Source organism: Myotis myotis, unplaced genomic scaffold (assembly GCF_014108235.1).
Source record: "Myotis myotis isolate mMyoMyo1 unplaced genomic scaffold, mMyoMyo1.p scaffold_m19_p_5, whole genome shotgun sequence".
Lineage (NCBI taxonomy): Eukaryota > Metazoa > Chordata > Mammalia > Chiroptera > Vespertilionidae > Myotis > Myotis myotis.
In genome coordinates, this window is record NW_023416357.1 from 9253516 (window position 1) to 9277368 (window position 23853).

General features: G+C 41.0%; 1 protein-coding gene across 3 annotated transcripts in view; it reads right to left on the bottom strand.

Annotated features, from left to right (window-relative positions):
- Positions 1-23853, bottom strand: part of OXCT1 (3-oxoacid CoA-transferase 1) — a 121730-nt gene that overhangs the window by 77898 nt on the left and 19979 nt on the right. For all 3 annotated transcript variants that reach the window (XM_036308366.1, XM_036308365.1, XM_036308367.1), the window contains exons 5-7: positions 21817-21966; positions 16510-16616; positions 14077-14137 (exon numbers count right to left, since the gene is read on the bottom strand). In XM_036308366.1, the coding sequence (XP_036164259.1) occupies positions 14077-14137; positions 16510-16616; positions 21817-21966 (318 nt within the window). The remainder of the gene's footprint in view (positions 1-14076; positions 14138-16509; positions 16617-21816; positions 21967-23853) is intronic.

Genomic DNA, 23853 nt, shown 5'->3' on the forward strand with positions numbered 1-23853 from the left:
TGCCAGTAAAGAGATAGTAAATTATATTAAAAATGTGAATACTGAAAAGTATAAAGCAAAAGGCACCTACCATTATTCCCTTGTGCTTAAAAACTTGAATTCTGGAGGCAGAAAGAAATGGGTCTCGATCTTAACTCTCCCTCTTGCTAGCTTCATTTACATAAATTGTTCCTTATTCTTCTTTCCTCCCTTGTAAAGATAAAAAAAACCTCTGGTTTGTGTGGCTCAGCTGGTTGGGCTTCATCCTAGGCACAAAAAGGTGGCCAGTTGAGTCCCGGTCAGGGCATATGCCTGGGTCACAGGCTCCAACCCCAGGAGGGGGTATGTATGGAGCAGCCGATCCATGTTTCTCTCTCCCTCTCCCTTCCTCTGTCTCTAAAAATCAATTTTTTAAAAAAATCTTTAAAAAAAAGATAATAAAATCTACCTCATGGGTTACTATAATTAGTGACTTAAAATGCTTTGTACATAAGTGCATGGTATAAATAGTACTTGTCACTATTGTTGTTGTGATTTTCATTAGATCTGGCTATAACTTTCACCTCACCAATATTTCAATTTGTAGAGTCTCTTGCACTCTGTGTAGGGTATACTTTAGTTGTATCCATTATTCTTGGAGCATTTTACTACCCTTATTTTATGGGAATTAATTTCATGAAAAGTTTTCCTATCTCCCTATAAAACCTAGTCCTCTTTAATACACACATAAAATAGTTGGTAGACTAAAAACATGAACCGACAAAGAGGAAAAATAACTGAAAACTTCTTGGGTACAAACATATTGCCAAAGCATTAAGAAAAAAATCTATAAAAAAACAGTAGCTAAAATACTTTTTTATCAATTCTCAAAATTAATGAACTTTGCAAATTCTTCAATTTGAGAGAAATTTAAATTATATGAAAAAAAACTCAACAGCCTTAATCCTATAGCTTTTTAGAGTCAACCTGTAGTCATCTGAGTTTGGTAATGATGAATTTTTCTTCCCTGAGTTTTGTCTGTGCCAGCAAAGCTTAAATTTTTAAAAATGAAATTATACAGTGAAAAGAACCTTTTTACAACGCAAGGCAAAACTTTAATCCCTTTAGCAAATTATTAAGAAAACTAAATAGTTTCTTTAAAACTCCTCCTCCTCCTCCTTCTTTGAACGACCCAGCCCAGCTCCTTTTCACACAGAGCACAAAAGAGGCACTAGATTTCTTCACATCTCTGTTTAATTTCCCTTCTATGAGGCTTGGATTTAAGATTCTCTTCAAAGGAATTGAATGTGGACTTGGTCATTCAGTGACACAGACATTGTGCATTAATGATAAATTTCAGAAGCCAAATCGGAGAGGTGACCTATATTCTTGGATATGAATGGTCTTGAGTTCTTCATGGAATGAACCACAGAGTCAAAGACTATGACTTCCTAACAGTTAAGTCATTCTTGGTTTCTAATCTTTCACTCTTTTTCCCAAATTAACCAAATATTTCAAACTATTTCTTCTAAAAACAAACAAAATAAGACATCCTTTTTCATGAGTCTGAACACTCAATGGGACAAAGCCTTTGCCAGGAAGCAGTGAAAACACACCTGCAGGCTGATCGTGTTTCTGGGTAACAGTGTGCTCCATCCTAAGGAAATACGGAAAAATACCTATTTTTAGACCCTTTGTTTGCAGGCAGTGGTGTACCCGTGGTTAAACATAAATCATCAATGGATATCTGAGGCTCTCTTTGTTCATTCCATTTCTCTTGTTCCCAGAAGAGTAACAAATGTTATTTTCACTCCAATAAAGTCAAGATGGATATTCAGCAGGAGCAGGTTTCATTAGGAGACAAACTTTGGTTTTCATCCCAAACCAGAATCTCTGAATCTTTCAAACCAAAGTACAAAAAAAAAAAAAAGACACATAGCTAATTGACTAGTGGTTTATTTAAAATATGACAACAGAGAAAGGTTGTCAATGTTTTAGGGAACATGGTCTGAAAATATTAAATAGAAACTTCCAGAAATAAACAGCTAATACGTTTAAATTGTATTCTGAGTAGCATGATGAAATCTCACACGGCCCGGCTCCATCCCGCCTGGGCCATGAGCACCTCCACACCTTATAAGCTTATATGCTGGCTGCCTGCTGGTCGCTTAGCAGCTGTCCTGGTGATCAGTTCCACAGTCCGAGTATCGCACTGCTTGTGTTCAAGTCACCCTTATTTTACTTAATAATGACATATTCACATTATATTGTTACAGTATATTGTTATAACTTCTATTTTGCTATTATTGTTGATAACCTCTTACTGTGCTTAACTTAAAAATTAAATTTTTAGCCAGAGCCGGTTTGGCTCAGTGGATGGAGCGTCGGCCTGCGGAGTGAAAGGTCCCAGGTTCGATTCTGGTCAAGGGCATGTACCTGGGTTGCGGACACATCCTCAGTAGGAGATGTGCAGGAGGCAGCTGATCGATGTTTCTCTCTCATCGATGTTTCTAACTCTCTATCTCTCTCCCTTCCTCTCTGTAAAAAATCAATAAAATATATTTTTTTTAAAAATTAAATTTTTAATTAGACTTATGTATAGTATAAGAAAATAGTATCTAAGAGGGAACAAGATGTCATAGTGCTCCCCTCAAAAGTTATCATAGGTTTTGCATAATATAGGGGTTCAACATATTTAGATTGATTTTGATGGGCTTTAAATATTAGGTAATTTACTGACGAAGCTGACAATATATTAAAACATCATGTAGGTTAGTTTTTATATAAAACAGTAAATTTTATTACTGGGGGGGGGGGGTATAGAATCTCCATTCCCTTGGACCTGGAGAACTTCGGAAGACAGGGAAGGCTGGGGAGGGTGTGCCTTGCTAGCTGCCACCCTTTACATAGTTCTGCAGGCATCATTATTGGGTCAGTGAGAACAATAGCAGTCCTCTGCGGTTTATTAACCAAAGCAGCAGGAGGGACCAAGGTGAGAACACAGCACTCCAGAGCTTTAGAAAAATGCATTCAAACGCCCTATCCCACTGGTGCTCAAAATAGACCTGAGAAATAAAAGCAAGTAGCAGGTGCTACAAAGAAGCTGGGATTCTAAAGTACTTTGTCCAAGGTCACAATTCTAGTGAGAGATAAAAATGTTATTATTAATCTCAGGTTCTATTCACACACAAAAAGAAAAAAAGAAAGAAATATACTGGCCTCCAGACTCACTCCTGGGACCTCTTTCTCTAAGTCAGTGGTTCTCAACCTGTGGGTTGCCAACCTGTGGGTCTCGACCCCTTTGGGGGTTGAATGACCCTTTCACAGGGGTAGCCTAAGACTATCAGAAAACAAAACACATATATCAGTGGTTCTCAACTGGTGGGTCGCGACCCCTTTGGGGCTCGAACGACCCTTTCACAGGGGTCACCTAGACCATCGGAAAACACCTATATAATTACATATTGTTTTTGTGATTCATCACTATGCTTTAATTATGTTCAATTTGTAACAATGAAAATACATCCTGCATATCAGATATTTACATTACGATTCATAACAGTAGCAAAATTACAGTTATGAAGTAGCAACGAAAAGAATTTTATGGTTGGGGGTCACCACAACATGAGGAACTGTATTAAAGGGTCTCTGCATCAGGAACGTTGAGAACCACTGCTCTAAGTGGTCTTTTCCCTTCCGTGACTCTAACTTATCAAACACATGTGGATTAGTCCCAATTACATAACCCCTTTCAGACCTCTCTTCCAGGCACTACACACGCATGTCTGCCTAGGCCTGCAACATCATCACGTGAGTGCCTAAGAGCTCCCCTTCCCCTCCCTTCTCCTGCAAGGCTCTTCCTCCCAGGTCCCGTCTCAGTAGGTGACACTCCATTGCTCAAGTCAGGCCTGGGAGTCATTTTAATCTCTGCCCTTCCTCCACCCCTATACCACACATCCAAGGCATGGGCAAGTCTGATGGAGTCCTCTTCCAAAATATTGCCTATACCTCAATCCCACCCCCCTTCCTCACCTCTATTCCACTGGGGTCCAAGCCACCATTCCTGCTTGCCTGGACCACTGGCCACCTGGCCTCCCTTATGCCACCATAAAACCCATTCCACACAAGACACCGAAACTAAAATCATGACCCTTTCACTTGCACTAAAAAAAGTCCAAGCTTCTGTAACAGCCCACAGAGCTACCTGCCTGCATGTTCAGAGTTTTGCAATTCTTACTGATGAGCATCAGAGCAACAAAGCCCTGGTGTTGTCTGGGCATGTCAGTGGCAGACGGAGCCAGGACTTAACCAGGTCTTCCAGGTGTCCTTGTCATTAAGCCACTCAATTTCCTGTGTTCTATTCCCAGAAACTCATCCAGGTCTCAGTTTTCTCACTTGTCATATTGTAATAAAACGGATCCTCCTCACATCTCACCTTATGATTAAGAGAATCAAATGAGTTAATATAATACGAAAAATGCTTTGAAACACATCATACAAAGTAATAGGAAATGCATGCTACCGTAGAAAGGGTGCTCAAGTATGGAGTTTTCTGAGCCTTTGTTTACAAGAGGAGTTAAATGAATCTAGCCAAAATAATCAGCTTTGGTTCCTCATCATATCCAGCTGGTTTGTAGGGCTTACGAGGACTGATGCCAAAAGAGGACCATGCTAGGCTGGGGACCGTGGCTCACTTCCTGATTTTAGGCTTTACCATGACAACAAATAAAAAATAACCAGATAAATCTTACAAATGTGTTTCTGACTGAAAAGAAAATCGGACTCTAAAAGCCACGGTCTAGAGAAGGCTGAGAAATCCGCCTCACCAGGCCCAAAGTCTCTCTACTCCTCTTCCTCCTCCCTCTCTCCAGGATGTGGAGGGTACAGCTGCAGAGGACATGAAAACCAGGGTTGTAAAGGTCTTCCAAACCCCAGGGACTTAGGATGACTCCAACCCTGGAAACCGCCAGCCAGCAGGCACTGCAGCCACATGCTGGACCCCGGTCGGGTTGGAGAACTCACGCCATCACACAGGAACCCACATTCACCTGGCTGAGCATTTGTGTACAGGAAAGAACGGCTCTCAATACGAGATCAGGTCAATAGGCAAGAAAAAGCAATTTGCTCCTAATAAAATGTCCATCACTAGGCAATTATATTAAAATCAGAATGACTAACAAAGGCACTGAGATGTTAAAGAAACTGTGGTTGCACAAACAACTTGCCATCTATAATCTTCCTTTCTTCAAGGTTGCCCCCAAAACAGGCCTGCCAAATTGTAATCATTTCACTTATTTTACACCCTTTCTTCTTTTATTATTTGGTTTAGTTTTTTCATTCTCTTCAAACTACTTATTTTATTTTGGTTCTACTTAAGTCCATTGGTTCTTTAAAAAAAAATAACACTGCATTGACATGTAATCTATTCAGACTACAGAAATGGAAATTAAGCTTTAAATCAAGGACCTGTAAACTTTTCCTGTAAAGGCCCAGATGATATTTTAGGCTCTCTGAGCTACATGCTTGCCTTTGTCACATATACATTTTTTTTCTCTTTAAAAATCATGTTTTTATAGATTTTTAGAGAGAGAGGAAGGGAGAGGGATAGAGAGATAGAAACATCGATGAGAGGAAAAAAACATTGTTTGGCCACCTCCTGCATGCCCCCTACTGGGAATCGAGTCCGCAACCCAGGCATGTGCCCTGACTGGGAATCAAACCAGCGACCTCTTGGTTCATGGGCTGATGCTCAACCACTGAGACATAGTCTTAGCTCCTAAGCAGTACAAAAGCAGGCCATGGGGTATAGTTTACCAACATTTTCATAAATAATAACAACTGTAAGCTAACAGTACATACAGGACATATAGCAATATACAACATGAAAGCCTTTCATTCCAAATGAATCACACTGGTTCCACAGGCTTCCTCTCCCTGAAGCAGGCACTAAAACCAGGAATGCCTATATCAGAGGAGGCTGGAGAACAGGCCTTATTTTTCATGAGGCAAAAAATTCTGCCCAGATATTTTTCCTCCTCCAACCCTGGGTGGTCAAGGATAAAAGATGTTCGCTCAGAACTAATGAAGCATCACTTGTAATGTACATATTTACAATGAAATTTAGAAGCCTCAATTAATACAATTCGGGTTGACAAAACACAAATGTGTGAAACCTCATAAATTATAGATACAAAGCCCAAAAGCCAAAAATAGCTGGAATCAAATCCACCAATCCATCAAAAGAGAGGGATGTATGTTATTAAAAAGACTTTCTTTTAGGATCCCTGAACTAACAATGAAAAATAGCACCAAAATTCTGTAAGGATAATGGCATACAAATGACTTGATGTAATTGGTATTTCTGCTTCACAACGCAATGAATCCATTGTACCTGAGATAATGGAACTCTCTCACACAGTTGCTGCATTGTTACCAAGCAACAAGAAATAAAATGTCAGGATTAGTACTTGATTTGATAGACTTTTATCATCAATAACCATATTTCTATTCTGCTATTATTCAGGATGTGAAAGGTCACTAAGCTAAGAATTATATTGAGCAATCGACAAGAGTATACCAAAAATGCAGTAAAATTAACACTGGACATTCACCGAGTCCATGTTTTTTATATTTACTGCTGTTTGGTAGAAACAGCAAATATCAACACAATAGTAATATGATGACTGATATGGTCATTTTGCCAAAATACTCAACTACAATGTGTCTTCATTAAATACATCTTCATTAGCATTCAAATAGTTTTAAACCAATGTTGCATGTGATGAAAATTTAAGGAAATAAATAGTCTTTAAATACTTCAATACTTTGAAATAAGTAGAATCAATCACTTCATTTAGCTTTAGGTTGTATAAGGATATTATCATTTGTCAAAGAATTCTATATCTGGCTAACTTTAAGGCACAACAATTATAGACTGCTTTTTCAGAGTAATTAATTAAAAAGCATGAATAAAATCTTATAACTGGAAAACGGTAAGACAAAGAAATGTAAATTAAAGATATTACATATGTCAGTGAATACAAATGACATCCATCACTCACTACATCCATCCCAAAATTTAACACTTAAAAAGGTGACTGTATTCTGTCTTAGGATCGAGGACTCCCAAGGTAGGTGGGAAGAGGGTGTTCCTTCCTTTTGTATTGTATCAAACAGCACTCTCACCCCTTAAAAAAAAACAAAAACTGGGGAGTGTTGAACTCAACAGGCCCACATGGATGAAGTAAAGAGAACTGGGATAAACAGTTTCTGGGCAGTCTTCCTCATTCTAACCAACTAACTAAATAACTGAAGTGGAGAGCTTTACCAGGTAAATACAAAAGTGCGGTGAAGGGCATTTAACATATTGGGCTTTACCCCGAGTGTCAAATTTGACATTTCAGCCAAGTTCTCACAAATATTATGTCTCCACATGCCAATCAGAGAATCGTGTGTGTGAATAAATTCCATACAGGTATGAGCAGCAGTTGCCTGTAAATGGATGTGTGTGCTTGAAATTGAATCTGTCTTTTGACATGGCTGGAAGTATTTCTTTTAAGTGTATAGAAGCTTTAAATTTTTTCCTGTTTATACTTTTTTCCCCTCTTACTGTCTCTCTTGGAAAAATTTTGAGTTTCATGCTTCCAAAACTGCAATATCATAAGGCATTAGCACTCTGAAGATTAGAAGTGAAAGAAATTTAAGAAGGAAGGAATTAGGTTTATCCTTTAGGCATTGTCATTTTCTCTAAAGCAGGAGGGCAGATAACCAGTCTCTAAAACACAAACAGTAATTGGCCTGCTTGGTGGAGATTAAACGTTCACAGGATCCACTGACAGGACTGAGTCCTGGGGTGAAAATCCACTGTGCTCCCCCTTACACTGGAGAGGGAAATGACAGCCCCTTCCATCACTTCTGCTGAACTATTCATGAGGAGTTACCAACGTCAAGTTCTCCAAACAGGGCCAGAGAGGCACAAAGGCCAGGACACTCCAATCTCATATTCACATGCTTCACTCATCCAGTTTCAGAGTCAGATCTAGGCCTAACCATCTCTTGGGAACAACTGCAAAATGAACTAAAAATATGAATTGTATTTCACATAGCCTCGGAAGAAGATGTAGCCATAACTCTCAAGAAAGTTACTCTCACGTAAGAATCCACAGACAACCACCTCGCACTGAAGAAAGGAGGTGTCGGCCGATTTTTCAAACCCACCAGGAAGGCTCCGGCCCCAATCTTTACTCTCGTGACCCTCCCCAGTCCTACTGGCCAGACGGCTGCCTGTCTCAGGTACCCATCAGGCTTCCTTGATTCCCTGAGGTCTTTACTCGAAGTCATCTCATGAGACCTGTTACTGAGCACCCTGCCTAAAATTTCAGTTTCTTCTCCTGACATTTCCTAGCCCCCTTCTGCTTTGTTTATCCTCTTTAACATTTAATCAATATCTAATCCACATATATCTTACTTATTCATTGTATCTCATGGCAGAATGTCATGTTTCTCTGTTTTGGTCACTGCTGTACCTGCAGAACCCAGAACAGTGCCAGGCACACTAGAACCTCTGAGCTTCATTGAACTTTCCTTAAAAAGTCGTTGAGTTATAATATTCAGTGCTTGTTAAAAAATAATAGAGGATGCCCCGTCGGTGTGGCTCAGTGGTTGAGCAACAACCCATGAACCAGGAGGTCACGGTTTGATTCCTGGTCAGGGAACATTCCTGGGTTGAGGGCTCAACCGCCAGTAAGGGGGGGGGGGGGGGGTGCAGGAGGCCGCTGATCAATGACTCACTCTCTTCATTGATGTTTTTATATCTCTCTCACTCTCACTTCCTCCCTGAAATCCATTAAAAGAAACATAGTTTAAAAAATAATAGAGGAGGAGAAAGAATGAGCTAGGGTTGTATAGATGGGGCAGGAGTGGCTGCAGATTGGCAGACACCGGAGCTGGGGGACTAGCTCAGAGGGTTCATTACACTCGTGATTACTACAGTGGATGTTCACCATCCTTCAAGCAAACATTATAAAGAAAAGGTCTGATATCATTGAACTGTCTGCTCTCCTCACCCACCAACCGGAAACAACACGTCTCTGCTCAGCAGGCCGGCAGATGGCCCCTAATCCTTCCCTCTGGTTAATCCGCACGGAGAGGTGGCAGGTGGCAGGCGTGTACAGAACACAGAAGCCATCGTTCCCACAGCTTGGCTCTCATGACAAAAAACAGCTTACGATATCAATATGGAAATTATGTCCAGACCTTATGACTTAGAGTTTTTTGTTTTTATTTAAAGCAAGGGGTCGATGAGCACAATATGCCTGCTAGTGGTTATCTCTGCAGGGGAGGGAGGCAGATGAAAATGAGTGTGGACCATCCTCTCCTTCTCACATCAGGTGGGTTCACAGTGTTGAATTCATTATGATGCTTCCCAACTCACGCGGACTCCATGTACTTACTAGTTGTGTGCATCAAGCACCTCACGTGTGTATATTAGATATCACAGAAATCATGCTTTCACAAGCAAATATGCAAATATATCATAATATAAATAACTTTATGTGGGATTGGGCCTAAACTGGCAGTCGGACATCCCCCAAGGGGTCCCAGATTGGAGAGGGTGCATCTGTGCACGATGTTCATGCACAGGGCCTCTAGTAATATAAATAGAATAACTTTATTGAAGTTGTGATCATGAATACCCTGATTTTAACTAAAAGCTGAAATTAGCCAGGATATGAAAAGGCTTTGAGGAAACGTTGCTGTCTTCTACCACCAGCCAGGAACAAGCTAGATGAAGTTGCTGGGTGGTTTGGTCGCCGGCAGCGTCAGATGGCAGAGTCAGATGACCTCCGCTGACAGCAAAGGGAGGACGGGCTGCTCTCAAGAGACACAGTGTCAACAGTCTCCTGAGTGAAGCACCCCGTCCCTCCCTGCAGGCTTTTTTAATAAAAAATGTAGAAACAGATCGCTTCTCCAAGAAAACGAGGATGGTGGAATATGCACCCAGGAGACGGGCAGGATGCGCAGGAAGTGAGGGTAGGTAACAGGAGTCCTCCCGAAGCCAAATGAATTCCCCTGGGCAGACTCGACAGTCTGGCTCTGCTTATTACACACCCAGACGCTCCCAAGCTGCTCCCGGCTGCCTTGTGAAGTTCATCAGCACAGACTTCACCCACTCAGAGGGAGGTCCAGAAATAGCACTGTCTGGCCTAAAAAGAGAAGCATCTTTCTGGCGTGTGAGCCAGTGTGTCCACCCACTTGTACTTATTTTTCCCAAGTAACTACCGGTTCCTTAAGAGGGGAAGAATGACACATCCAGCATCCGCTATGTCACAACCTTGTGGCGAGGCGTGCGGATGGCTACGGGTTTTAAGAGACAGCCCTGGCTGGTATGGCTCAGTAGGTTAAGTGACGTCCCAGGCACTGAAATGTTGCTGGTTTGATTCTTGGCAGAGCACATGCCCAGGTGAGTATCGGAAGCAACAGATCAATGTTTCTCTCTCGCATCAATGTTTCTCTCTCTCCCTCCCTCCCTCTCCCTCTCCCTCTCCCTTCCCTTCTCTAAAATCAATAAAAACAATGTTTTTAAAGCAAGTGACAGAGTGTATATTCCTTTGCCACCCTACTTCTAAGTCCAAAACATTTTAAGATGTCTAAGGGAACCATCTCTAATATTTATATACTTATAGTTCTAACCTCCTTAAGTCTCAAGTGACAGGACGTGACAGGGGAAAGGTGGGAAGATGCAGCACTGTGGAGTGGCAGTGGCTTCAGGAGACAGGCTCTAACCCAGATCTGCTCCTGGAAAGTCCTCCATGTCCTTCCTCATCTATAACAGAAAGAAGATACGCTAAGAGTTCTACAACAAAGCCCTGTCTGAGACGTAGGGTGTCGTCACTGTCAGTTCCCACTGCTTCCGATACTGCCGTCTCGGAATAGTCGGTCAGTCACCATGTTTAGGGAAATTTGTGGAAAACTGCAAAGTTTAAAGAGGCTCCACAATAGAATAAACAGAGTCTAGAAGAAAGACTTAAGAAACCCATAGACTCTATGGCATAGAGGAATATATTGGTCAAAAAATCTCCCTCTCTGCTTGATTCCAACAGTTAGCATTGAAATGGGCTACCTCCAGATTTTTGATCTCTAAAAAGTTTGAAACATCACCCACTTATGATGATTTGAGAGTATTTCATAAAGTAATGGGAAAAAAGCAGACACCCTGGGATCAATCTCTCTAGGGTTCCAGCCAAGCTCCATGTAGCTGTGTGACATCATGTGTGTAACTTAATCTTTCTGTGTATTCAGTCCTCATCTGTAAAACAGGGATAATAATGGCTCCTACCTCACCTCACAGGACTATTGTGAGGATTCAAATAATAATGTACACAAAAAATACAGCAGTGACTAATCTATACTAAATACTTGCTGATAGTAGCTATTATTATTGTTAATATTTCACAGGCAGAAGAACATGTGTATAATTGATGCTCTCTGAAGATTCCTCTTAAATACCACACTTCAGAGACCAGGTCAGAATCACCGTCGTGCCAGGACCACTGTAGAGGAGAGCAGGGCAGGGCTAGAGGGAAGGGTTATGGAACCCTGGCGGCCAACCCTGGGGTGCACGGGACATAGCAAGAGGAGCTGGGGTCCAGGTTGTCCACTATACTCAGAATAATCCAAAGTCACAAAGTCAAAATAGACTTTTCGTATCAGAAAATACCCAATCTACTCATCATTCCAGATTCCAAGCTATGTCCTACTTTCGAGTTCTTACAATTCAACCTACCGACACGTGACCCTTCTACCATGAGCATGCAGAAGGCCAGGCCAACAACAATCTACTGTCTGGGGAGCTGTTTTGCTTATATTCCTAAACTACCATGACACATTAGAGTTCACCTTGATCCTTCAAATTAAGTGCTGTCCCACAGACCTTTTCCTATCGGCGCTGATCAACACAGTAGTGAGGAGCCGTATGTGGCTGCTGAAGTGACACCAAATTTTTACTTATTTCATTGTCATCCATTTAAATTGTAGAGTCACATGTGGCTAGGAGCTCCCATGTTGGACAGTGCAGGTTAGTCCACTGGGAGTGGCTGTCAGTAGGACTGTATTAAAGGGATCCTAATGACAGCCTGGCGCTGACAGGAAAAATAAGATGGATATTTATTAACATATCTATTTCAAACTAATTTCCATAAATCTTTTCATTGCAATGCTGCTTTGTTTCTATAGATGATAGATCAGACGTGTGTTCAGGACCAGGGATAGGCCTTAATCATATTTGCAGCCACAGTCACAGTATTTGCTCTCCTATTCCCTTCCACCAAAGAGAACCTCTCTTTCTAACATCTGCAGTGATTCTCAGATACTTGAGTGTCATTTTCTGCTCTTGGAAGAAATAAAATTGGCTGTAAAAAACCAGATTATGAAAGAAAGAAAGAAAGAAAGAAAGAAAGAAAGAAAGAAAGAAAGAAAGAAAGAAAGGAAGAAAGAAAGAAAGAGGGAGGGAAGGACGGAGGGAGGGAGGAAAGGAGGGAGGGAGGGAGGGAGAAAAAAGGACTTTCTGGCCGGTTTGGCTCAGTGGATAGAGCAGTGATGGCAAACCTATGACACGCGTGTCAGAGGTGACACGCGAACTCATTTTTTTGGTTGATTTTTCTTTGTTAAATGGCATTAAATATCAAAAATATAAGTCTTTGCCGAAACCGGTTTGGCTCAGTGGATAGAGCGTCGGCCTGCGGACTGAAAGGTCCCGGGTTCAATTCCGGTCAAGGGCATGTACCTGGGTTGCGGGCACATCCCCAGTGGGAGATGTGCAGGAGGCAGCTGATCGATGTTTCTCTCTCATTGATGTTTCTAACTTTCTATCTCTCTCCCTTCCTCTCTGTGAAAAATCAATAAAATATATTTAAAAATATATATATATATATAAGTCTTTGTTTTGCTATGGTTGCAAATATAAAAAAATTTCTATATGTGACACGGCACCAGAGTTAAGTTAGGGTTTTTCAAAATGCTGACACGCCGAGCTCAAAAGGTTCACCATCACTGGGATAGAGCGTCAGCCTGCAGACTGAAGGGTCCCATGTTCGATTCCGGTCAAGGGCATGTACCTTGGTTGCGGGCACATTTCCTGTAGGGGGTGTGCAGGAGGCAGCTGATTGATGTTTCTCTCTCATCGATGTTTCTAACTCTCTATCCCTCTCCCTTCCTCTCTGTAAAAAATCAATAAAATATATTTAAAAAAAAGAAAAAGAAAAGAAAAAAAAAAAAAAAGGACTGTATCCAGGATAATACTTAATGCCCCTCAGTACTTAGAGGAGAATATTGAGTTTCGGCAGTTTTACAAAAGTATATAAAATCAAGAGGGTTAAACCATCAATTATTTTAAGCTACGTTATAGGCCTTCCTCCAGTAATTTACAGATGTGTGCCATGACAGGTCATCAAAATGATTCAATAAGTAATATAAAAAAACCATTACACAGAGAGAGTAAACCACATTATCTATTTTAAATGAAGAAACTGTACCAAAGCCACTGCTAAAGAAACCACCAGGCCTGAGTTGAAAGTACCACATCCCCCAGCACTTTAAAAACAATACACTTTACTTTCTAAAAGAGGAACAGAACTGTAACATTCGATTGTGTCAAAAATACCACTGTACTGCCTCCATGAGATACCATTCTGGCCACTGTATGCAGGAATCAAAGAATGTCACGCACAACACCACCATCTTCCCTAGAGAATCCACAGTTTCTAACGCAGTAAGAATGAACTTCTCCTGATACAAATAACTATTTTCCAGGGGTTCTGTCTATAAAAAGTCATGTTGGGACTGCACCCGAGAAGCTGTATTTTACCCAAGGACCGGAGATGTTCATGAGCTGGTCCCATCATATTCTGGTGAGACTCTCACAGCCAGAAAGCAACCATCACAGCAAAATTCCAGCGATCGTATATTCAAATCAAATCCTCCCATATCCCAAACAGAAAGGCTGTCTTTGTGGGTCATCGAAAAATGAAATGAATGGTTGTGCTTTTTCTTGAACTAATAATAATACAACATCAAGTTGAAAATGAACACTAGGAAATCGGCGAGCACCCCCACGCTTACCTCCACCACTGTGGTTCCTGCAGCTTTGCACATGGGCAGGTTGAAATTCCGGGCGCTTTTCCTACACAAGGAAACGAGGAAAGGAGATCAAAAGTCAGAAGTGTCTCCTTCAACTTTAATTACAGACTAAAGGAATGTCTATAAACTAAGAACCTGCGAAATCTTTTCGGAAAGAGTGTATCACATCTTTTGCCGTCCTCTTTTTTCTTGCTTTTTATTTTTTTTTTCCAATTATAGTTTCCCTTCGATTAAAGTTCTATAATTATTTCATAAGTAAAAACAATATGATACCCACTTCACTTCACTCAATAATATAGCTTTTTATAAGGTTGAGGGGCTATTTTTCATATTCAACATGCAGATTTTACACAGAAAAATAAAATGGATATTAATACATCTATTTGATACCAATTTCCCTAAACCTTTTCATTGGGATGCTGCTTTACTTCTATAGTTGAATACTTCATTAAACTTGCTCTATTAAAATAGTAAGGGAAAGTAGCAAGGACTTTATAGGAGAGGATACAGTATTTCTATTCTCTATTAAGGAGAAGCCTGCTGCTGAAATTAAGTACAACATTCATTGGGAACTTGTGAGTCATCTGCAAAGGTCATCCTGGGAAGCCAATTTCCAATGCAAGTACAACACCCACATCAGACACGGAGGTATGAAAATTTCAAGAAGGTGCCAATTTCGCTGATGGTTTTGCATTCCCAAGTTCCTACACCAATGTACTTCCTCTAACCATAAAAATGTATATATATGTTTGTTTCTGAGAGTGTACATTGATAAAAAATCTTCTTTGATAAAGAGCACTAAGTCACACTATGGTTTACTGGAGCTTTCAGGCCACCGATGCCTATTTCACTTGGATTCAAGGACAGGTGTAAGGACAGGTGTGTCCTTGTGTGCTCCCAAGGCAGAGTGGCACCCCCACTTTAACCTCGGCCAGACCTCTGCACCAGGTGTCCACTCTTCTAAAGTCAGTATCTTAAGAATCGAAGTGACCTGACCATGGGTGAAATGCGCTTTCATTTCACATCAAAGCGTAATGTGTACTTGAACCACCAGCATAAAGCCTGTGCTTAAAATAGCCCTGTGCAGTGCTTAGATGCCGGGGCCAGGCAATGGAGCATGGGATAAATTCGTGGAAATATTTTGAATAATTCATCTCCATTTGCTGCTATACAATTTCATTGCTTTTTTTTTAAATAGCAATTGAACTTCGCAAACAATACACCAATGTGTCAAGTGCGATAGATATGATGCAAAATGTCTTCTGTAATGGCCAAAGTTAGCTGTAATTCCAAAAACTGATTGAATTCAAGAAATCAAACATAGTATACATATTATAAGTTCTTCAGAAATGAACAAAAACAGTGTGAGAGTGGTCACTGAGTATTTAGCTGTGATCGCACAAAAGCTGCATTTGATAAAGATAAAAAATTGCTAACTAAAAGCAATAAATGACAATATTATGAGAAAAAAAATGATTTCTATAACCTAATAGGTGAAATTTTTAATACCAAACATTTTGAAAAAGTTTTTTAACTTTATGCATATATTGAAAGGTGGTATAATTTTAAAAAAACAACAACTATATAATCTATAAATCCAAAATATTAAATACTTAGTGTTAAGCAAGCTTATGATAATCAAAAGATTTTCAAGTCTATTAAGCATATGTTTGGCCAAGCAGTTAATGAGAATAGAATTGAGCACTATTAAGGTAAGACTTCTGGTAGACAGCAATAAGACCAGAAAAGGCCTGACTTAAGTAATTACTAGCAATATCTTTCCAGAACATCAAAGTAACTTGGGCATTTGAAGACAGTGCATGTAAATAACAATCTACAATAATAAAAGCATAATATGCTAATTAGACCAGATGTCCTTCCGGACAACCTTCCAGACGAAGCCTGGGCTATGAGGGAAGCCCGGGTTCTGGGTACCAGAAGGAAGCCGGTGCCAGCACCCAGGGGCAGGAAGGCCTACTCTTGCATGAATTTCGTGCATCAGGCCTCTAGTATCAAAATAAAATGTAATTGTGTGCTTTTCTCACGTTTTGTAAGCATGTCAATATTGTAACAGGTCCTGGCAACTAAAATACATGGAGGAAAACATAATTTGTATGGGACTAAATTCAAGGGTATATAGGTGCAAATACTTAACAAGCAGAGCAACATGGACATCCACCAATCAGAACAGACACCCGCCAGTACTCCGAAACAGTGAGACTGCTGTTCACACACACACACACATACATGCACACGCACACACGCGTGCTGCTGTTTATTTGCAGCCATTTTAAAATAAAATTTTAAATACCAAACACATCAAGATATCCACTTTGTAATCATAACTTAAGAAATATTGAAATATTAAGTTGCTGAAATGCACTACATTAGTCTTTATTAAGGCCATCACACTACCTGAAAATGATGTTTCCTGCACGGTCTGCCTTCCAGGCTTTCACCAAGGCAAAATCCCCTGTAATCGCTTCCTCCAAAATAAAATGTTGACCATTGAACTCCCTCACCTGCAGGAGACAAAGGGGGCGCTGTCAGGTATTTGTACGGCTGCTGTTTGGTTGTGATATGAGCTCTGGTAAAGGCAGATAAGAGGGGCACAAGCTTAGCTGGGAAAGGTTTCTCAGAGAAAGAAGAATCTAAAGGGAGACCCGAAGGATGAGTGTGGTAGGCAACTGGGACTGAGTGAAAGTGCTGGAAGGGGGAACTGAGGGAACAGCATGTGCAAAGGCTCAGTGACAAGCAAGCGCTCGGTCAACCTGAGGAACTGAGCTATATGACTGTGTATGTCAGTGTTCATTTTATTACTTGTGTTTATAGGTTACGTATTGAACATAATACCTGTCCCTTTTTCCCCGTTCCCCAAGGAAAAAACTGTGCAATGTACTGTTTATATAAGTGAAATGGTTCTGCCCTAGCTGGTTTGGCTCAGTGGATAGAGCGTTGGCCTATGGACTGAAGAGTCCCAGGTTCGATTCTGGTCAAGGGCACATGTCTGGGTTGCAGGCTCAATCCCCAGTAGGGGGTGTGCAGGAGGCAGCCAATCAATGATTCTCTCATCATTGATGTGTCAATCTCTCTTTCTCCCTCTTCCTTCCTTTCTGAAATCAATAAAAAATATATTTTAAAAGAACAAAAAATAAATGAAATGGTTTTAAAAGTCCATTCACCTCTCTTAATTTTTTTTTTAAATATATTTTATTGATTTTTTACAGAGAGGAAAGGAGAGGGATAGAGAGTTAGAAACATCGATGAGAGGGAAACATCAATCAGCTGCCTCCTGCACGCCCCCTACTGGGGATGTGCCCACAACCAAGGTACATGCCCTTGACCGGAATCGAACCGGGGACCCTTGAGTCCACAGGCTGATGCTCTATCCACTGAGCCAAACCGGTTAGGGCCACCTCTCTTAATTAATATATAATCATCTGTTGCGATTTGAATTGGAATTCCTAGAATTTGTAGAGGAATTTAGAGAGAACTGGCACACTATATGGTCCCACCCATAAGCACAATATTTTTTGAAGTCTCTTTTACTTCTTTCAATAGTTTTGCAATTTTCACTCCAAAAGCTTTGTATATGTTTTTAGGATTTAGTCACAGGTTCCTCATAGTTTCTGATGCTACTATAATGCGATATTTTATTCTATTATATCTTCTCTTCTGGTCTAATGGAATGCTATTGACCTGTGTATGTTTACTGCCGTTAGTTCTACTATGAATGGAGGGGTCGGGGTGAAGAAGGGAAGAAGCTTAAAGCAAAACTATGTAACGGCCCTGGGAACAACGTGGAAACTGTGCTCCATCCACACTATGAGGATGGGAGCCATTTACACACAGCACTCCATTCCCATTACCACCGCACCCCCTAGTGGACAAACAGCATAGGTTTATAGAAAGCTGCCATAGAAAGTTTGGGTACATTAACTTCTTTAACTATACTATGGTTTAAAACTAAAATTCTTTCTTTTTTAAAAAAAAATTCTTTCTTAAACAACAGCTTCCTTAAAGACATTATCCCACCTTCCTTCTAGAAAATATTGAATTTATGAAATCAGTGATGAATGAGGATCTCATTTAATAAAAACTTAGGCAAGTTATGTAAAAGATATTTGTAAATTGCACATCAATATCTAGTTTTTTTTTAAAAGGGTATTATGTATTTAAGAGTCATTACTGTGAGCATCAATGATAATGTTTACATATGGAGTATTTTACATACAGATCTAGAAAACTACATATAGATCTAAATATATGCTAACCCCGGGAAAAGTAAATTTTTAAAAATTGGCTTTTTAAATTTTAATTATATAATTTCCTGATGATCTACGCACTAGCAGTTGGTGAATTTTAATTATTATTCTAAAATTTTAAGAAAAGGGAAGGAATTGGTTTTGTCTAACTGGCCACTCTACTCATTTGAAAGACTTGTGCATTTCATGGCCTCAACTTCATCTTCCAGTCCTTTCTTGAATCCACTCCAGTCAAATTTTCATCACTCCAGAAAAACCCTCTACTTTAAAAGAATTACTCTTTAAAGTCACCAACGACCTCTGTGTCCAGATCTGATGGTCACTTCCCAATACGCTATTACCCAACCTTGGCACACGCTGACACATTTGATCACACGCTCCTTTGTAAAATGTCCCACCTTTCAAATCGCCTGGGTTTCCGCTTCACTCACTAGACACTTTCCCATTCTTTTTTCCTGCTCCTTCAAGGCCTCTTCCCTACCTTTATATGCAAACGAGGTGTTCTCTCTCTGCTCTCCAGCCCCAGCCACTCATCTAGTCCCAAAGGCTTGAATACTCTATGCCGATGCCTCTGAGTTCCCATCCCGAGTGGCGCCTACTGCGCGCCTCCTCTTGGAGCACGGTGGACGTCTTCAACGCACCGGTCTCTGCCAGAGCTCTTCGCTGACCCCCATGCCCAGCCCCTCTCAACAAGCAGCATACTTGATTCTGTCTTCTCTTCCGGCCACCACCAACCCACCAGTCAATTCTGTTGGCTTTACTATGAATATATACCCCTATTCTAACCACTCCTCACCAATTCCACTTTGCCTTCCCACCTGGATTAATGCAACAGCCTCTTAATCCCTTTCACTGCTGCTGCTCTTGGTCCCTGCAAAAAAACCTCACTTCCCCACAGCTACAACTTGCCAAAACGTAGCTCAGATCACATCACTCCCCCACAACTTTCCGCTGGCCGCTCACCACTCTCAGTAAAATCCACACTCATGTGATCTGGCTCCTGTCTCTCTTCAACCTTCAATCCCACTGCTCTCAGCCTCACTAACTCTGTTCCAGTCTCACCACCCTGCTGTTCCACACACAGGGCAAGCCTGCCTCCGGACCTTGTCCTCCTTCTGCCTTCTGACTAGATCACAACACTGTGATCTTTGCCCAGCTTTCTCCTATTTTATTCAGGTCTCTCTACCAATGTCACCTTCACAGTGAGGTTTCCCTAACCCTACCTGAAACACTGCCTTCGTGGCCACTGATCCCTCTCTCTGTCCTGGCCCTACTTAACTGACATGTGTGTTTGTCTATTCATTCCCTGTCAGTTCCTCTACCACAGGGACGACTTGGTCTAGACCCCCCTTTCCAAAGTTCCTGGGAAAGAGGAACTCAACAAACGTCACTGAATTAAGGAATTCACCCACTTCCCCTTCCTATGATAAGCAAGGGAAATAAAGAGCTAATAGGAGTTGTTTCAAGACAAAAATTGCGAAACTACTAGATTCATGCACCCGACTCAAGGCAGAAATGAACCCAGATATTCAGGACAGAGTCTAGTGCAGCCGTGGGCAAGCTACGGCCCGCGGGCCGGATCCCGCCCGTTTGAAATGAATAAAACTAAAAAAAAAAAAAGACCATACCCTTTTATGTAATGATGTTTACTTTGAATTTATATTAGTTCACACAAACACTCCATCCATGCTTTTGTTCCGGCCCTCCGGTCCAGGTTAAGAACCCATTGTGGCCCTCGAGTCAAAAAGTTTGCCCACCCCTGGTCTAGTGTATCTTGTGTTTCCCAGGGTGAGTTAATGCTAGTGAGCTCCTCAAGTATTAACCCAATTTTCTGTCCATCTTTACCTATATTCTTAAGATCCATTGTAATAATTAGATTCTTGCTTTTTACTTGGTCAAGAACTTTTGAAGTTTAATTAGGCATTAAAGATAGAATATCAAAAATGTCAACAAAAGCCAAGGTCACCTTGATCAGAACGGCAAGGCTCCAGGTAAAGGGCTTGCTCAGAGGACAGCAGGGCACAGGTTCGCGGACCTTGCATCTTCCCTCAGAAAGGGGGTGCAGAGCTAACATCTCCATGAGCAGAAAGTTGATAAGAGATCACCCCTTGATTCTAAGTGTTCACTTTCCTAGCGACAAGCTGAGCATCTCTGCATTCTGTGCTCACTTCCTGGAGCCAGGGGGGCATGGAGACGGGAAAGATGCTAAAAACCCAGTCATGAAATATGGGCCTGTGTATGCTTAGAAGTTGCCTCAAATCTAAGGCACCTCAAATATCTAGAGTTTATTTAATGATAAGCTTATTTAACATATTTTTCAAATTATTATTACTAATCATTTGTTTGTTTATTACCTTTTTGAGGGACTAGGAGCCTGTTTGAGTTCTATGCTTTCCTAGTATGTGCGTGAAGTTACCCCCTATCCAGCACTTTAAACAAAATGAAGTTATTCAGCCTATAGCTCAAGTGTGTCCAGTATACAAAATGAAGGTGATAATGTGAACTCCCCATTCACTCCACTACAGAATCCCATATTTTAATATTGAGGATAAACTTGGGATTGCCTTGGCTTTTTCTCATCCTTCAATTGCACAAGAGGCCTGAGCAGGAAGCCTTTAATAGCATTTGTATCAGGCAGCTACTCTACCTTTAATAGCATTTATATCAGGCAGCTACTCTACTTTTAATAGCATTTATATCAGGCAGCTACTCTACCTTTTAATAGCATTTATATCAGGCAGCTACTCTACTTTTAATAGCATTTATATCAGGCAGCTACTCTACTTTTAATAGCATTTGTATCAGGCAGCTACTCTACCTTTAATAGCATTTATATCAGGCAGCTACTCTACTTTTAATAGCATTTGTATCAGGCAGCTACTCTACTTTTAATAGCATTTATATCAGGCAGCTACTCTACTTTTAATAGCATTTGTATCAGGCAGCTACTCTACCTTTAATAGCATTTATATCAGGCAGCTACTCTACTTTTAATAGCATTTATATCAGGCAGCTACTCTACTTTTAATAGCATTTGTATCAGGCAGCTACTCTACTTTTAATAGCATTTGTATCAGGCAGCTACTCTACCTTTAATAGCATTTATATCAGGTAGCTACTCTACCTTTAATAGCATTTATATCAGGTAGCTACTCTACTTCCCTCATAAGCATAATCAGCAACTATGAAGACTCCTACATTGGTAAAAATTCAATCTTAACTCGCACATCTTACACAGTTGCAGTTTTTTCTCCTTTACTTAATCTGGTTTCTCTGTATGATTTGAATGAATAGCAGACGCTCAGTTTTAGCTGGAAATCATACCTAACGTATTAATGCTAACGAATGGCAGTGCTTGTTCTCACATAGAGGTGGTTTTATACCGATTTCCCCAACGAGTCACCAGAACCCTGTGCTCCCAGTGGGGTCGGGTGTCCCCTGGATGACCGCGTCCTACCTCTCGGGGCTTACTGGCAATGGCGACGCTGCCATCCTTGTTGTACTTGATCGGTGCCCCTCCTTCTTGCACCAGCGTCCCATAGCCTGTGCTGGTGTAAAAGGCAGGAACTCCAGCGCCGCCGGCACGAATCCTCTCTGCCAGTGTGCCCTGCAGGTGAGCAAGCAACACCCCACAAGGTCAGTACGCATCCCTCTGCATGTGGACACAGAGCATTCAGACACAGTGCCTACTCTCTAAAGGATTACCATTCCAAGCAGTACCTAGCATGGTAAATTGGTGTATTTCACTAACAACATATGCTAGGAGATTAGTTTAAAATAATTACTCCCTCTCTAGATAACAACCTTTCTATTCTATTTTTTTCTCTTTTTTTTTTGCTTTCTTTCATTAATTTTTAGAGAGAGAGGAGGGGAGAGGAAGAGAGCAAAACATCAATGTGAGAGCAGCACCAATGGGTTGCCTCCTGTACACACCCCAGTTGGGGACTGAACCTGCTACCCAGGCATTGTCCTGACAGGAAGTCAAACCGGCAACCTTTCAGTGCACGGGACAATACCCAACCAACTGAGCCATGCCAGCCAGGGCAGCCTCTCTATTCTTAATCCACAACATGTAACTGCTTATTCACATAATCACACTTTCACCTTCCATGTCACCTGCTGGCTTCAACAACATGTTCAACATCAGTCTATTTGTACTATTTTTAAGTGAGTTTTCAAATCTGACACATGTAACTTCAACTATATATATTAAAAATCACAAGAATAAATTCTGGATTTTACTGTGTGTGATATGCAGGTATGGCCTGAATCTTATCATCAGTGATAATAAATGATTATTGTAGAATAATATAAAATGTTCAAATTTATCTAGAATGTATTCTAAACCATTCTCGTATTTGATCTACAATATTATCTAACTAAGGAAAAATCCAAAGTACAACATATAAGTAAATTGGTTGTCATTTTATTTTTATTTTTTAATATACTTTTTATTGTTGACAGTATTACAGATATCACCCCTTTTCCCCACTTTACTCCCTCCTCCCAGCTCCTACCTCCCCCTCCCCCATGTTTTCACTATGCTATTGCCCATGTCCATGGGCTATGCCTGTAGGTATATAAGTTCTTTGGTTTATCTCTTCTTATCCCCCCAACACCACATCAAGGTATGTCAGTCAGTTCCATGCCTCTCTGCTTCAGGTCTTATTGTGTAAATTGGTTTTTAAAAACCAAGAGTCCTTCAAATTTTGTTTCAGAGGACAAACAGCTGTAGGCAAAGTTTCTTTGTATCTTTCATTGGTCACCTTTCATTTCCCAGCTCCCTCCCACCTCCAACTGCCTTTCCACGGAGTCTGCCAGAAGGCAACAAACTCCAATAACACATTCCAACACCCTCTCCACCACTGAGGGCTGTGGTTACGGTCCAGCTACATCCTAGTCACGCTGGACTGCTAAATGGCTAATCAGTAGTAAGAATGAGGTTAGGTATTAATGGCAGGGTGTTAATATTGTCCCAACCTGAAACCAATGTTCTACTTTAACTGGGACCTAAACTCAAAGAAGGAACTAATGACTAGCATTTGAAACACTGAGGCATTCAAGCACGTGGGATATTCTGGGGAAGGAGGGACCTTGGGGCTTCACTGAAAATATGTATAGATAAAACACTATTCTACCCTATCCAAAGGATAAGATGACTGTACTCTGTGTTCCGGGTATTTTAAGTTACCAACGTGCACAAAAATTCAATCCTCAAACCAGCCCTAGGTTAGAATGTGTTTTATGTCCACCCACCCTAAATGCTTCACTCCTTCTGTGTCCCACTGGGCAAGAGCCTGAAAACAGAATGTTTCTGCAGGCAGGAGTTCTGCAGAAACCACCAAGCCCCACATCCACCCCACAGGGAGCCCTGATCCCCAACTCTTCATCTACACTCCCTCCTGACTCTCAGGCCACCAAACAAGTTGCCACTACATTGAGGAGGGAGACCCTGACCTCTTCAGCTTAAAGAAAGAATGTAAAAGAGATATTA